A 14,867-nucleotide genomic window follows, 5' to 3' on the forward strand; every position below is an offset into this window, starting at 1 on the left:
TCCGGCCAGTGCCTTGTTGGAATGCTCTTCGATGCGGTGGATCCACTGCTAAGATAAAGACACTACTACACCAACCTTAAAAGAAGCTAACATTCATAAAGATGAACAAAGGTATTAGTTCAGCTTATGTCCTGCCATAACTACAGACTCTGGATGATTTGAAGGACAGAGTAATGGAAAGACGAAGTGGCACTTCTCCAGAATACAGTTTAATCAACTACGAAACATAACAGCACTTTCTTGGTGGTTGACTGTCGAGCACCCATCTTCTAACAAGGTCCACTCTTGAGGTCTTGACAGGCAGTATGAATGGCCCGGGCATATCCCACATGATTACAAGACAAGAGACACCCTCAAAAGCCAATGTCACCCACATTATGTGAAGCAGATTTTCATCTGGGTCCTCTGCAAAGAGCAGCATATCATCAATGTATTGTGACACAACCTATCTGTGGTTATAGATGTAAATTCCTCTAAGAAGATCTTGGTCTCTGATCACAATGGTAGTTAGTTCAAGCCCCGGAACAAACAGGAGAGACTGTTGAGGGGATGGTTCATATCTAGCTAGAGGGAAGTACTATGAGATGATATCATTGGTGCGCACCCTCGCCACAGCCAATAAATCCAACAAATATTCCTACGGTCCCTGTTGCCACAAGATCTTCAAAAGAAAACCCCTTCTAATAAACTCAGGCCCTTTCTCAATATATAGTTTGAAGGAAAGTATGAACGCAAATCGTCTCCTAAGGTCTTGCTGAGTGGATCTGCTGGGATTGAAGCCCTCTCTTTCTGGAAGAACTAGCATATATTCTAGCATCCTTCTGGTAAAAATGTTACACCACGTTGTATTATGTAAATGGATGAGAAGTCTATACCAAGTACATTTGGACTTGAGTTTAGTTTGTGTGTGGAATAATAATGTGCACACACCCATTTGGCAGGAGCGTACTTTTCAGAGAACCTTTGGCTATAATGCCAAGGAGACCTTGTTAGAATGTATTTATTCTGTGATGCAGCAGCAGAACATACATTAAAACACAAAACAATATAGGAACCAACTTTTCCCCAGCTGGGTTACCTTTTGTCTTCAGAGCTCACATCATTTGACATGCTGAAATTATCCAAAAGTTGCTGGACCGCAGTGCCCACCAAACAACGCAGTACACCTTGCCAAATATTGTCAACAAGCTTCAGAAAGCGGGCAAAGCGCTCCAGGAGACGGCGGCACTCAGCAGCCTCTACATAGTTTGGTCTCACATCAACGTCAGACTGAGCAAACCTCTGAAGTCCTTCACCTTCTGCCACCTGGTTGGTAATAATAAAGATGAGGAAAAATGAACAATGATTAAAATTAAGTGCCAATCGAGCAAGGTTTAAGTTACTTACCTGTAACTCTTGTTCTCCAACATGTGTCTCGCATGGATTCACATTCTCACAAATATTCCCCGTCGTCAGGCTGGTAATCCTTGTTACAAAGACATCTGTTTGCTTTAGACTGAAAACTGATGGTTTCCCCTATATCCATTCATTGTCCTTTGGGTCATACTGCCCCAGCCAATGAAACATGTCCTCCTAAACTCCACCCCTTGTGGCCATCTTCAGATTTGGTTGTGCAAGTAAAGTGGCAGAATATCCAAGAAGAGTCAGAGGGGAAGGTGGGAGGGTTTGCATGTCAATCCATGCCAGACCCATACTGGAGAACAAGAGTTACAGGTAAATAACTTAAACCCTCATCCAGCACGGGGTTTTGTATGGATTTGCGTGCTCATAAATACAATTACACAGCAGTACGTATACACAACCACGAGAGTTGGCAAGGCTCAACAGAAGAAAAACACTTATGCCTGGACTCACCGCAAACAAACAGGTTGCGTAGCACCGATTGGCCGACCCAAACTCCTCCCTGGAATCCCTGTCGATGCAGTAGAATCTCATGCAGGTGTGGGTGGACCTCCATGCAGCAGCCCTGCAGATGTTGAGCAGGGGAACACCAGAGAGAACTGCTGTCGTCACTGCGATGGCTCTGGTGGAGTGGGCTCTCGGCCTGCCAGGAAGAAGTTTGTTGGCCCGACAATGACAGTGCATGATACAGCCAGAAAGCCACTTGGATATGGAAGCCTTAGACAGGGCCTTCCTGTGTCCCACAGGTCCAACATTGATGAACAGCTGAGATGTCTTCATAAAAAATCCTTTGTGCGTGCCACATAAAACTTCAAGGCACGAGAAATGTCCAGCGAATGCAACACCCTTTCAGCAGGCATAGAAGGGTTCAGAAAGAAAGCTGGCAGAACCAAAGGATTGTTGAGATGGAACTCCAAAGGAACCTTTGGCATGAAGGTGGGATGAGTATGAAGCACCACCTTTGTAGCGTGCAAGGCCAAGCATGGCTGCTTGCAGGAGAGGGCCTGGATCTCCCGGACAAGCCGGGGCGAGGCGATGGCCTCCAGGAAAGCAGTCTTCCACGAGAGAAACTTCAGAAGGGCCCAATGAATCTGTTCAAATGGAGGCCCCATGAGCTTAGTCAAAACTCTGTTCAGCTCCCAAGCCAGGGCAGGAGACTTCACCAGCGGAAAGGTCTTGAAGAGCCCCTTGAGGAACACCTTGACGAACCTGTGCGACCACAGGGAGGGCTTGCCTTGCACCCGGGTGTACTGGGATGTGGCAGCCAGATGAACCATGGAGGTGTGAGTTAGCCTAGCTTTGGCCAGCAAAAGAAGGTCCAGGAGGAGCTGCAGAGCCGTTATCCACAGAGACATCCGAGTCCTGCGCCACGCTGTGAAGCACTTCCATTTGTGACTATAACAAGACGAGTTAGAGGAAGCTCTGGCCTTGGCCAGGATCTTCTTGCACTCCAGCAGCAGGGAATAGTCCCCAAACTCTTGGGCTGCAGGAGCCAGGCCGTGAGGCTCAGTGACGCTGGGTCGTGGTGCAGTATTGTTCCGTTTACCCTGGAGAGAAGGTTGGGAAGAGGAGGCAGTTGGATGGACGGAACCACTGATGGATGGAGAAGGTCCGGGTACCAGATCTGCCTCGGCCACGCCAGCGCGATGAGCATCATCCTGCAATGGCAATGTCTGAGTGTGTTGATCACACGTAATAGGAGAGGAATCGGAGGGAAGGCGTACACTAAGAGCCATCCCACGGGAATGAGAAGGCATCCCCAGACTCCTTGGCTGAGGATATTTGCTGTAAAACCTCAGGCATTTGTAGTTGGCAGTTGTTGCGTAGAGGTTAATCTGTGGAGGACCCCACCTGCCGAAGAGATGGGACACCTGTTCTTGTTGAAGTTCCCACTTGTGGCAGGACCGCAGCGCCCTGCTGAGCGAGTCAGCAATGGTGTTCTTGGTGCCCGTCAGGCGAAAGGGGATAAGGAACATGCCCTGAATAATGGCCCACGCCACAGGGACTGGGCTTCAAGGGAGAGAGCGGGGATGCGTCCCGCCCTGCTTCCGGATGCAGAACATGGTGGAGGTGTTGTCCATGAAGATCTGCACCACCTTCCCCTGTAGCTGAGGCTGGAACGACTTGAGAGCCCAGAACACCGCCTGGATCTCCAGGACGTTTGAACTGGTAGTGCCGTCATTGGAGTACAACACGCGGGAACCACTGATGCTTGCAATGAATGGGTAGGTGGAAGTATGCGTTCTCCAGGCCCAGAGTTGCCAGAAAATCGCCTTCCTCCAGTTTGCATGTGCTGCAACATGATCATCTCGAACTTTTGGGACTTTGAGTACTTTTGTAGGCGTTGTAAGTCTAGGATCGGTCGCTACCCTCCTGACATCTTCTGTTCCAGAAAGTATCTGGAGTACACTCCAGAGCCCCGGAGGTGCTGAAGGACCGGGTCTATTGCCCCTTTTGTCAACATGGCATGAACCTCCTCTATCAGCTGGGCCATGTGCGCAACAGTGAGGAATGTGAGGGCATCTGTCTTGAAATTCTAAAGTGTGCCCTTGCTGAAGAACATCCAGCACCCATTTGTCTGTGGTAATATTTCTCCACTGCTCAACAAAGCTCAATAGCCAGCCTCCCACTCAGGTGCGAAAGTGGGGGCACAGATTCATGACCAGTTCAGGCCTGCTTGGGCGTCTGCATTCTGGCCTGCAGTCAACAATGCTGGCTCCGCTGCCGTAGGTTTAGAAGCAGCCCCTGTAGGCTTCCTGAGTGGAGAAGCAGGAGGGCTGATGGTAGGGGGCAGAGTACCCCTGGGAAAACCTGAAAACTGTCCACCCCGGGTAATGAAAGGATGACTTACTTTGCTGCAGGGTCCCTAGAGAGCGTGCTGTCTCCGTGTCGGTCTTGATAGTCTGGGGAGTCTCATCCACTGCCTTCCCAAACAGGTTGTCTCCATCGAAAGGCATGTCCACAACCTTGGACTGCACATCCGCTTGGAAATTTGTGGCCTTCAGCCCCCCTCCCTGCATTGAAGGGCCACACCAATCCCAATCTGACGGAGCCCCAAGTCTGCTATGTCCAACGTTGCTGTAATGACGTGATTCAAAGCCACCTGACCTTTCTGGAATAGGGCCATGTCCTCGGCCTTCAGGAAGGAAATCCAGTATAGGGACGAGCTTGTACCAAAAGTCCATGTCGTAATGAGGCAGGATGGTGAGGACATTGGTTCTGCTTTGATGGCGTGGTACTTGGAGTTCATAATGTCCAATCTGTCCTCCCAAACTTCGTCCAACAACAGAACCGACATGACAGTCTTCCTTGGGGACCCACGTCTTCAAAGCAAACCTTCCTCTTCTTTTCTTCCGACACCAGACTGTAGAGTTTGGACACCTTTGAGATGATGGCATGGAAGGAGCCAATTTAATCTGGTAGCGAAGCCCTGAAAGGCTCGGTAATATCTGGAGGTTCCCCGTCAGCGGGGATATAATCCTCGTACTCATCAATGTGAGTAGTCACGGTATCAATGTGAGTGCCAGTGTCTTTACGCACTGGGCCTTCCACCACTGGGGTCAAGGCTCCAAGTCCAGAACCAGGGCGGTGTCGGCTGACACCTTAGCCTGTGAGGACTCCTGGGTGGTGGCCTGGTAGGACTTTGGGCCAAGCCAGGCACAGGGGCAGTAGGCAGCTCTTGCTGATTCTTCACCACCAAGTGTGCAGGGTGGCGAGTATGTCCAGTGACATATCCCTTGGTGCTGGTTAGGGTATGAACGGTGCAGCCGGGGCAGGAGCCGGGCTGAAACCCCTTGGAGAGGCAAACAGTTGGTATGGCTCATGCCACAGAGATCCCTCCTGGGACATGGGTCCCTGGCCTGCTTTTTGATCCAAGTAGAAATGCTCAGAACTGGTATGGGAGCTGAAGGAGACACCCTCACTTTTCTTGGCAGAAAGTCCGACGGAGGCAGTAACTCCGTCACCCTACCCGAGTCCTTCGGGAAGGAGTCAAAGATGGGAATCTGCAGAATGGATGCTACCGATTATGAGGTTGTAGTCAATATCACTGATGGAGGCCTGGGGGTAAAGGGCACTTGGCGTTGTCATCGTTGTGAAGGTCGAAATGACGGTAGCTGCCGAACACTTCGTCGATTTTTGGCAATGGGGTCACTGACAAAGCTATAGTCGACAGTGCCATGGACGTTGACGAAGAGGCTGTTGACGAGGTGGTGGTCTTGGAAAATGAAGTTGTAGATGAAGTTGTCGGTGACAGGGCCTGTGTCGCCAGCTGTGACAAAGAAGAGGGCGCCGCTGACGGGTCTGCTGCAGGTCTGTCCTTCGACTAGTTGTCCCTCACGACTTGTTAGTGACTTTCTTGCAGACTGTGGGAACCCACCAGCCAGTAGGCTGGCCTTCGATGGAGCAGGCGACTGGTACGACATCTTTCCGAACTTGATCCTACAGCTGCGATGACCTGCGAGGGAGCTGATGGAGCGTGGTGTTTTGCCTTTAGAAGGAGCATCCTCAAAGGACCTCAACCTCTTCTTCTCAGAGGAAGCATGCTCATGGGACCTGCTGGTCCTGGATGAGGCATGACTGCACCCAGAGGCTTTTTCTGGTTGACCCACACCACTAACCTCCGTTGGCGATCCTTCCTGCTCTTTGACAAGAAGTCACGGTAGATCTCACATCTGTCTGCGTCGCGATACAGGTGAAAAGGCACTTGAGGTGCCGATCCTCGAAGAAAATGTTCTCCAGGCTACAGGATCCGCAGACCCCGAAGAGACTCTTCTTAGCCACATCAGACATGGTCAAGGTGAGATATAGGCCCAATCCTGGGTCCGAAGTCAAGGAGAGAAGATCCAATAATGGAAAGGCATCCTTTGCTGACAACGGGGTCTGATGCCGAGTAGTCACAGTGTGATGGTAGACGAAGAAGAGATGGAAGAAAACTATCGTAATTATCAAAAAAACAGCAAAGAAATCCACATTTCTAGGAGCGAAGCACAAGGACACCCAACACTAGAAATGTGCAGTAAAAATCTGAAGATGGTCACCAGGGGTGGAGCTTAGGAGGGGAAGTGTCATTGGATGGGGGCAGTATGACCCAAAGAACAATGATTGGATATAAAGGAAACTAGCAGTTTTCAGTCTAAAGCAACACTGCTTTCTTTGTACCGTGAATTCCCAGCCTGACAACAGAGATTATTCATGAGCATGTGAATCCATGCAAGACCCCATACTGGAGAAGATGGGTATGTTAAAGATAGCAATATTAACATCATAGCCAACTACTTGAAAGAGTAATGCATTTTGAACAAAAGCGCAAAAACAAACAGCATAAGGGCAGATTCTGCTTCTAGTGGTTCCATGGCTGCAGTTTATGCAACCACAGATTTGTTCTGTGGGCAAAGTCATTGGACAAACAGTCTGAATCCATCTAGGCCGAGTCATCAGAGCTTCGATCATACAGGGCATTAGAAGGCTAGGAGGACAGCGGTGGGTGAGCAGAGAAAGACATGGTAAGGAACCAGCAGTGATAGGAGGTACAGGTGCTGAAGAGATATGAACAAGGAGAAGTCTGAGAAGGTGGGGATCGAGGCAGGGAAAGGGGAGATGGGCATTAGGAAGTGATGAGGCACGGTTTAATGACCCGAAATGGCAGGTGGGACGAGGGTTAATGCAACAGGAATTAGGAGGAAGGCACAGTAAGGAAACAGCTGGGGTAAGGAGGGATGAGTGAGGGGATAGGGAATATGGGGTATCTTTGAGTAGTTTTCACCTTTATTCAAAAACACTGAAAGCAGGAATCCACAGCTACTATGGCTTTGTACATTGTCAGGGAACAGTCTAAGAAGGTCCTTGCATCCATAAACTCTCCTGGCCCAATTACGACACTGTTATAATGGATATAGCCCAAAAAAGACCCTCACTAGCAGAGGCTGCCCAAGTTGACATCCCATTCTTGTTTTCTGACTTCCTTGCTTGTAAACATATGGTGGTACAAGTATAGAAGCTAACTTAGAAACATGAAGTTGTATACTGTGTTCATCGATCTAAAACACGCTTTCAACACAGTTCAGCGAGGGAAGCTATGGGACATCTTGAGGAAACTGGATTTACCACGTCTCTTTTCTTTGCCATAAGGGCAATATACATGAACCATAAAGCAGTTGTTAGGTGGGGTATTCGTGGTGCAGTGACTGTCCCCTTGTATGATCGAAAGTGCGTACTCCAGGGATGTGTTTTAGCCCCATTGCTTTTTTGTATATACATAAATGAAGTGGTGGATCATGTGATGGCCACACCGACAGACGTCCCAAGGATGGGACCCAATATGTGCCCCCGTCTCCTGTTTGCAGATGACACAGTTCTGTTATCTCTCACTCCGTCAGGTTTAGAAAAACAACTTGCCACATTCTGCCACTTCGGCACAGACAAAGGGTTTACAATAAATAAGGTGAAAACTAAAGCAATGGTTCTCCCTCCTCTGGGAAAAAGCCTTTTAAGTTGTCCACAGCAATCGAAGGTACTGACATAGTTTTTAGAGGGCAGCACTGTTAAGGTAAGCCACGCTGGGCTTAACCGAAACAAAAAATCATTTTGTTCAAAGATGGCGGCCGAAGCAGCATCTACGACCAGCAGAGCTGCTGGCCCTGCCTTTAGCCTGCATCTGCCGTGTCCCAATAGGCCAACGGCCTTTCATGATGCAGGACTCCCTGGAGGCCAGTATGCTTTGCTGGCCCCTGCCAAAGGCCCAAGGAGCACCCTGTCTGGCCCTGTCCGGATCCCGGTATTTATTTTTCTTTTTTAATTTGTAGAGCACGCACAAACTCGCAGGCATCAGGGCACTTTTACCAGTTACATGGGGCCCACGGTTGGGCATAGGTAAAGATACAGATACATACTTGCAGATGTGGAAACACATGTACAGGCGTTGCAATAGTAAACTTACAGGCATGCAGCATTAGTGGTCAAGTGGGTAGGGAGTTTCGATTAAGTGAACAGTCAGGTTTTGAGACACAAACGACTCTGCTGGAGATCATGGCCATAGCTCTGTTAGACTGATGCTTAGAGTATATGAGCTGCAAGCTAAGCCAGGTGCATTCTATGGAGCCGAACCTTGGGGCTTTCGACAATACACTTCCTTCTCCATAACAGAAAACAAGTTTCTGAAAAAAGCACTAAGATTTCCAAAACGTACACCAACCCTGATGTTACAGCTGGAATTAAATTGACATGGAATTGATAGTCTTATTTTTCTAAAGCCGCTACTATGTTGGGTACGCATTTGGAGAAACCCCACTCTCAGAAAACATGGAGCTGCATTGCTAGACATAGTAATGCAGGATGGGGGTCAATTGATTCCATGGGTAAAATGTATTAAATAAATATGGCCTTCCATATTGACCACCCAGAGTTTTTGCTCAACCCGGATGTAACAGATAAAACCAAAAGAGTCAGGAAGCAGGGTTTCAAGTGAAGGATTTTGTGGATCTCTCCATTCATTAATAATAAGACAATTTTTAGAATTATAATTTTTCTTTTATAACGCACTTAATACCAGCCAGTGGTTTCTAAGCATGGGATCGGGATTCAAATCTGTGTAGTGCTGCGTTGTCTTGCTTCCAAGACAAACGTATTGCTCCTTAGCTATTCTTCCTCCCGTAGATTTGAATGCAATGTAGTTGATGTTTTTTCTTAAAGGCATTTGTGAATGGCTGCACAGACCCAGAGCACTGACCTTCAGTTGCTTATCACTGCTCAGTCTCAGCACACCTGACCATACACAAGCCTCTGCTGCACATAATTGAATGAACCTTTTAATCTGTTACTTTCTAAGTGTTTTTTGTTTAGGCAGCTTTTTCAAGGACTGATTTTCCTCTGGTGCATTTTCCCTCTAAATGCCTTTTTTATCTCTGTATACAAATTGTTTAACTCTATTATCCCTACACCATCCATCAATCCCAGGCCCTTCACCAGTACAGTAATCTTTCCCAACTAAATCTCACCAGTCATCCCCAATTATTTACTCCTCACAACACCTTGCCCTAACCCTTCAATGTTACGGTTCTATGTCATTTCATCGACACCCGTTTTTACCACAGGTGTTTTTACGCTGAGTTTTTGCTGGAAAAAGTAATCAAAATGTTTTTAGAAATATTTTTAACTAGCTGTCCCCGTCCACGCATTGCTGGGGCTCAGTCTGGTTAAATGTAAAAGAAAGAAAAGAGAAAGCGCACGTTTCTAATATGTTTAATTTCAAAATTCTTCTGGGTACTTTTTAATGGGTCTGGCGGTTCTCCATGTTGAGGCAGTTTAATTTTCCCAGTGGCGCAACACATTCCTTTAGTTTCTCCATTAAATTTCAGAGCCTTGCAATAAGGACACACTTCAGTCATGGTGCCGATGAGAAGATGCCGGCTCAAACTATAATCATCAGCTGGGTTGTACCGGAATGCAAGGCGATTGTAATTGCGTGATTGCTGAGCACTGAGTCGTGTTTGACGCTGATCTGAGTTTCTCGTTGACGTCTTTCAGCCACTCTCAGCCTGTCGCGTTCATTCTGTTGAGAACGAAGCAGATCTGAAGCTGCAGAACGTGATCGCCATGCTCGCAACCATGCATCCTGAAGTCTGGCTGCACATCGCTCTGCTGCTTCCTCGGCACGTATTTGAGCCATTCTAGCGTGTGTTGCTTTTACGTCCAACAGATGATGCTTTTTTTCAGAAAAAACATGTTTTTACCTGTCACAGGTGTGACATCTATGTATAGTAGGTATATAAAAACACGCGCCTATTCGAATGCAACGTTGTGTCAAAATTTCAAAGCAATCAGTGAAGAACTTTCGGAGAGTTAAGATTTTAAAAAAACGAACATTTACATTTTTATTTATATAGATAAAAAAAGACCCCCGCCCTCTACCTATGTTTTGTTATTCCCGACACTCCCAACCCTTTATATGCCCTTTCCCACCACCCCAAAACATTTTGAAAAGTTTTTATCGGCAAAAACTAAGCGTAAAAACACCAGTCGGAAAAACTGGTGCCGATGAAAGGACATTGTAGCACTGTTAGACCTTCACCTCTAAACTGGTAGCCCTTCACCTCTAAACTTTGAGCAATAATCCCCAATCCATGGGTAGTTACCCATCATCCATTACCATTCCTTTGTCGCCACACACCCATTAACTATAACCCTCCACTCCATCTTCAGCCTACGACCCTTGCGCTTTAGGATGGGAATACTCTATGAATATGTTGCTCAATGAATTCAGTGTTGATTCCACATTGCCTTCTCTGGTGCCATACATATGTGAGACCAAACTGATCTGTGCATCCACCAAAGCATTAGCTGCATTAGTCTAGTGCATGTCATGTCATGTGACTGTGATTTATACCGTGCACCGCTGCCATTTTCATGGTCTCCAGGTGCTCTTTGCTAGTACCTCCAAGTAATCTCTCTAGGCATATCATTGATTCATTACACAGAGGGAATCATTCTGAGTTTGGAGGCAATTCTGTACTTTTCCTGCAGAATTACTGCTAAAATCGATTACTGTTACTGCCGCTCTGTCTGGTCAGATTTGCAACCATATTACGAGTGTTGATATTTGTGAATCGCCTTTTTTTGAGTCCCGAGGACTCTATAGGGATATTGGCAGGATTACCAAGGGCAGTAATTCCACCATTGTAACTCCAGCAATTGTTGGCATTAAGAGGAGGGTTTACCTCAAGCACTATGCTGGGGGTAAATCCTCCACTTCGAGGTCAGACATGGAATTTGGCCTTGCACTAAAAATAGCAGCAATTCTTTTACCATAAAAAGGGAGTTTCACAATAGCCGCCATTTTTTACCACACCGCCAAACTCTGAATATTCCCTAGTGTTCCTTACTGTGCCAAATTCTCTAGATACCTGTCCCATGATATGTCTGGGGAGGGCTGCACAGCTTGCATCCAAATTCTATCCCTAAGCCTAGTGACATGTGCAATGGCTGTAGACAACCATTTTACACCTGGCAGCTCTCACCCCCCCAGGAGGAAACAAAGACCTTCTCACTTACATGTCAGCTAATGGAATTGCATTCAGACATAAAGATCAGTGCTCAAAATAGCACAATAGATATTTTGTGTGACTCTGCTGTAAATGGGAGTTAATGCAGGAAGATCAGAAGGGGTGCCTAGGACTCATCACCTGGCGGAAACAGCCCATGCTCTAAAGTCAAGTGATGGTGGATGCTCACTGCCTGCACTGAATGCGACTATGCATGAGAAACGCCCATGCTCACTGTTAAGACGGATTTCTGAACCCTGACCTGGTGGTCAGATGCTCAGAAGGCCAGACTAGTTTCTTGGAACAGGGTAACCTCAGGACAAGCCATACCAATCAAGGTAGCTATGGTCTGCGGTCAAGACTTAGGGCCTCATCACGACTTTGGCAGTACCGCCGGTGGTATTACCGCCGGCGGTATTAGCCCTACCGGCGAACTCCCCGGCGCTAATAGCGCCGGACCACGAGTTCGGCGGTAAAGTAATTCCCCATTCCCCATTGAGCCCATTCGGGAATGCCCCACCCATTGGGCTCAATGGGGAATTTTCGCGCTCTTACCGTCGGCGGATTTCCCGCCGGTGGTAATAGCGCAAATTTTCGGCGGATTTCCCCCCAGCTCAGAGCTGGGGTGAAATCCGCCAAAGCCCTGATTCGGCGGACCCTTAAATCCGGCTGTAATAGCGCAACCGCCGGATTTAAGGGTTACCGCCAAAGTCGTGATGAGGCCCTATGTCTCAGGAGGAGTGAGGGTGACTGAAGGTCCTCAACGAGCACACAGAGCAAGGACACTTACAAATTACTCCCAGACAGGTGTATATATCAAAAATATAAACACATTTATTACAAGGCCTTTGTAACAAAAAACATAGTAAAAAGAATCACAGCAATACTATCAAACCAACACAACTCAACCAATACAAGACCATTGGGGTCTAAAGGGTTAAAGGCACGAAATATGTTCACAACCTAGAGGGGAAGGAAAATAGGCAGTGCATATAGTCTTTAGTCCCCTTCAACATCAAACGCACACCTAACTAAGAGGCAGTCCAAGCCCTAAGAAGAGTGGAGCCTTATGCTCAATAGTACATGCAATGCAGGCGCACACGGTTGTTCCAATGGGCAAAACGGGGTCTCTTCAGGGGTCCCTAGCAGCTCAGGAAGGTGGGTGAGGCGATTAAGAATAGATTCCCACTATTTGAGGAGGGCCTCCACTTGAAGGCAGAGGTGATTCCAAGGTTCGGAATAGTTTACTAGTTCGCACAAGCAGTGGACAGGAGAGGTACCCCCAGGGGCCACTCGTGTGTAACAATGGATGGAGGCGATAGGGGCCACCAGTTAGGGATGCGATTACTCACCGACCCCCGGCGCACTCCGGACCAAACTTCGCCATTCGCGTCCACTTCGGTTGCAGGTTCAAATGCAGCAATATGACGGCTCTGCGGCTTTCAGTTCCTAAAATACAGTGATGATTCCCAAATGGGACAGTGGCGATTTCTCCGCTCCTGATGGATGGATCAGGCCAGTTTCACTGCAGTAGGCTTCAGGGGCAAGAGGGGCACAAATGCAGCACACCTGCAAAGATCGTTGCCGCGGCTAGACAACACGGTAACCGCATCAGCCTTGGTCCTAGCACACTCGTCTCACTTCAGACCTGGGAATGCCAAGTGTTCGGAATTTGGTGTGACGTTGCCGCGGACACAGAGCTAGCAGTTTACCAAGTTTCGAGGGCCCGAGTAAGCTGGTCAGCCCACTGGTTGGCCAAGGGACACTTCCGCAAAGGCTTACTTGCAGGTTTTGTTGAAGGTGCCGAGAGTAGTTGGTCCCACTATTCTAATGGGTCAAAGCGTCTTCGCAGATCTTCTAGGAGGACCAGATGCAGAGGGGTCCCACAGGACGACAGTGGGCTCAGGGTGCCAAACCTTCCAGCGGGTCACCAGCGGTCCGCAACTCGGCTTCTTAGTTTCAGGATACTTGGATCCTATCCTTCTTTCAGTGAGAACTTCAGAGATCGCCGTGGTATGGGTGTTGGGGCCTCCTCCTATCCAGAGTCTCCTTCGCGCCAAAACGAAGAGGGCCCAATGGGAGATCTGCTCACAAACACATACTCCATAGGTGGACCAATCATGAACCACGGTGGTCCCAGGCATTCACAGCACTCCAGACTCTCTGGCACCAAGGATGTGTATTGGGGACAGACACCCCTGCCCACATCCTGGAGGCACACACAAAAGGCATGCAAAGCCCGCAAAAGCTTGGCGTTTCCCGGGAACATTCATGACCAAATAAGGACTTCCCCGGGTCAGCTCGACCTGGGGAATGTGAAGGGGCAAGATGGCCAAAGTACAGGACAAAGAACCTCGTTGCATGGCCATTTTGGAGCCAAGCCACCTATTTGTGCCAAATGCGGTAATCACGGTTTACCTGGCAGGAAAGGGTTAAAAAATATGCGAAAAGATAGCTGGCACCAGTCCTGTCCATGACATATCTGCACAACTCATAAAAAATCCTTCGGAAGTATCTAGGGCCTTTAGAAATGACTATGAGACCCAAGTGTGCTGTATTGGAAGATACATTGCACACTTGTTACATGTTGCAGAAAAGTTGCAACAGTGGAAAAGGACTAAGGGAAACAATGTCTCCCAGTACTGACTGGCTTAAGGGCATGTCAGTTTCCCCATAAACAGTGAGGAAATCCCAGAGGAGTGCAGCAGAAGGCTGTGCTCCCCTGGCAAAGTCAGACTAAGGTTTTTAAACAGCAGCAAAAAGTTGGTGCGTTAGACAACTGGAGGGAAAATTACATATAAAATTAAATCTTTCCTAAAACTCACTAGCTAGGTGCAAAGATCACTTGCAAAACCACACTCTGTTAGCATACGAACTGTAGAAAAGCATAATGTATAGTCAAGATTACAATAAGTATTGGTGTTGATAAAGGGAAAGTCTTTGGCCATGAAGGCCTCCTACCAGGTCCCAGACAAAGAGGAGTGAAGCGCCACTGCAGTCATCCCGATTCTTCCGCCTCCCTCACCTCTCATTGTGCTTTTTAAACCACATCCCATATCACCCATACAACAATAGCCTTGGCTCCCTCTAATGCATAAGTTCCAGAAAGGGGTTAAGATTAATGGGGATTCTAAATCGCCACCTGTGAGCCACACCTATGTAGCCTCAATATGGTACTAAATGATTAGGCGTGCTAAAGGATCCCCTGTACGTCAAACCCATTGAGGTACTCAAGTGCCATCTATGAGCCAAAACAAATGGTGACAACTAAAGCACCTCTTGATAGTCAAACCTATGTAGACAGTTTATGGCACTAAAATGCCAACTGAAAACCATGTGTGACAATCACAGGTTACCTGGGCTTGGAACTGGGCTACCCTGGAGATCGAGTTTCTCGCCATTAACCATGAAGATAATTCCAACCCTCCC

The 14,867-nt window shown here is 47.8% G+C and overlaps 1 protein-coding gene across 1 annotated transcript in view; it reads right to left on the reverse strand.

The window, feature by feature from the left end:
* Window positions 1–14,867, reverse strand: part of DNAH14 (dynein axonemal heavy chain 14) — a 2,000,441-nt gene that overhangs the window by 1,671,701 nt on the left and 313,873 nt on the right. Inside the window, exon 11 of the mRNA XM_069608705.1 lies at window positions 1,079–1,305. Within this exon, the coding sequence (XP_069464806.1) occupies window positions 1,079–1,305 (227 nt within the window). The remainder of the gene's footprint in view (window positions 1–1,078; window positions 1,306–14,867) is intronic.

This window comes from Ambystoma mexicanum, chromosome 4q (assembly GCF_040938575.1).
Source record: "Ambystoma mexicanum isolate Mex_15411 chromosome 4q, UKY_AmexF1_1, whole genome shotgun sequence".
NCBI lineage: Eukaryota > Metazoa > Chordata > Amphibia > Caudata > Ambystomatidae > Ambystoma > Ambystoma mexicanum.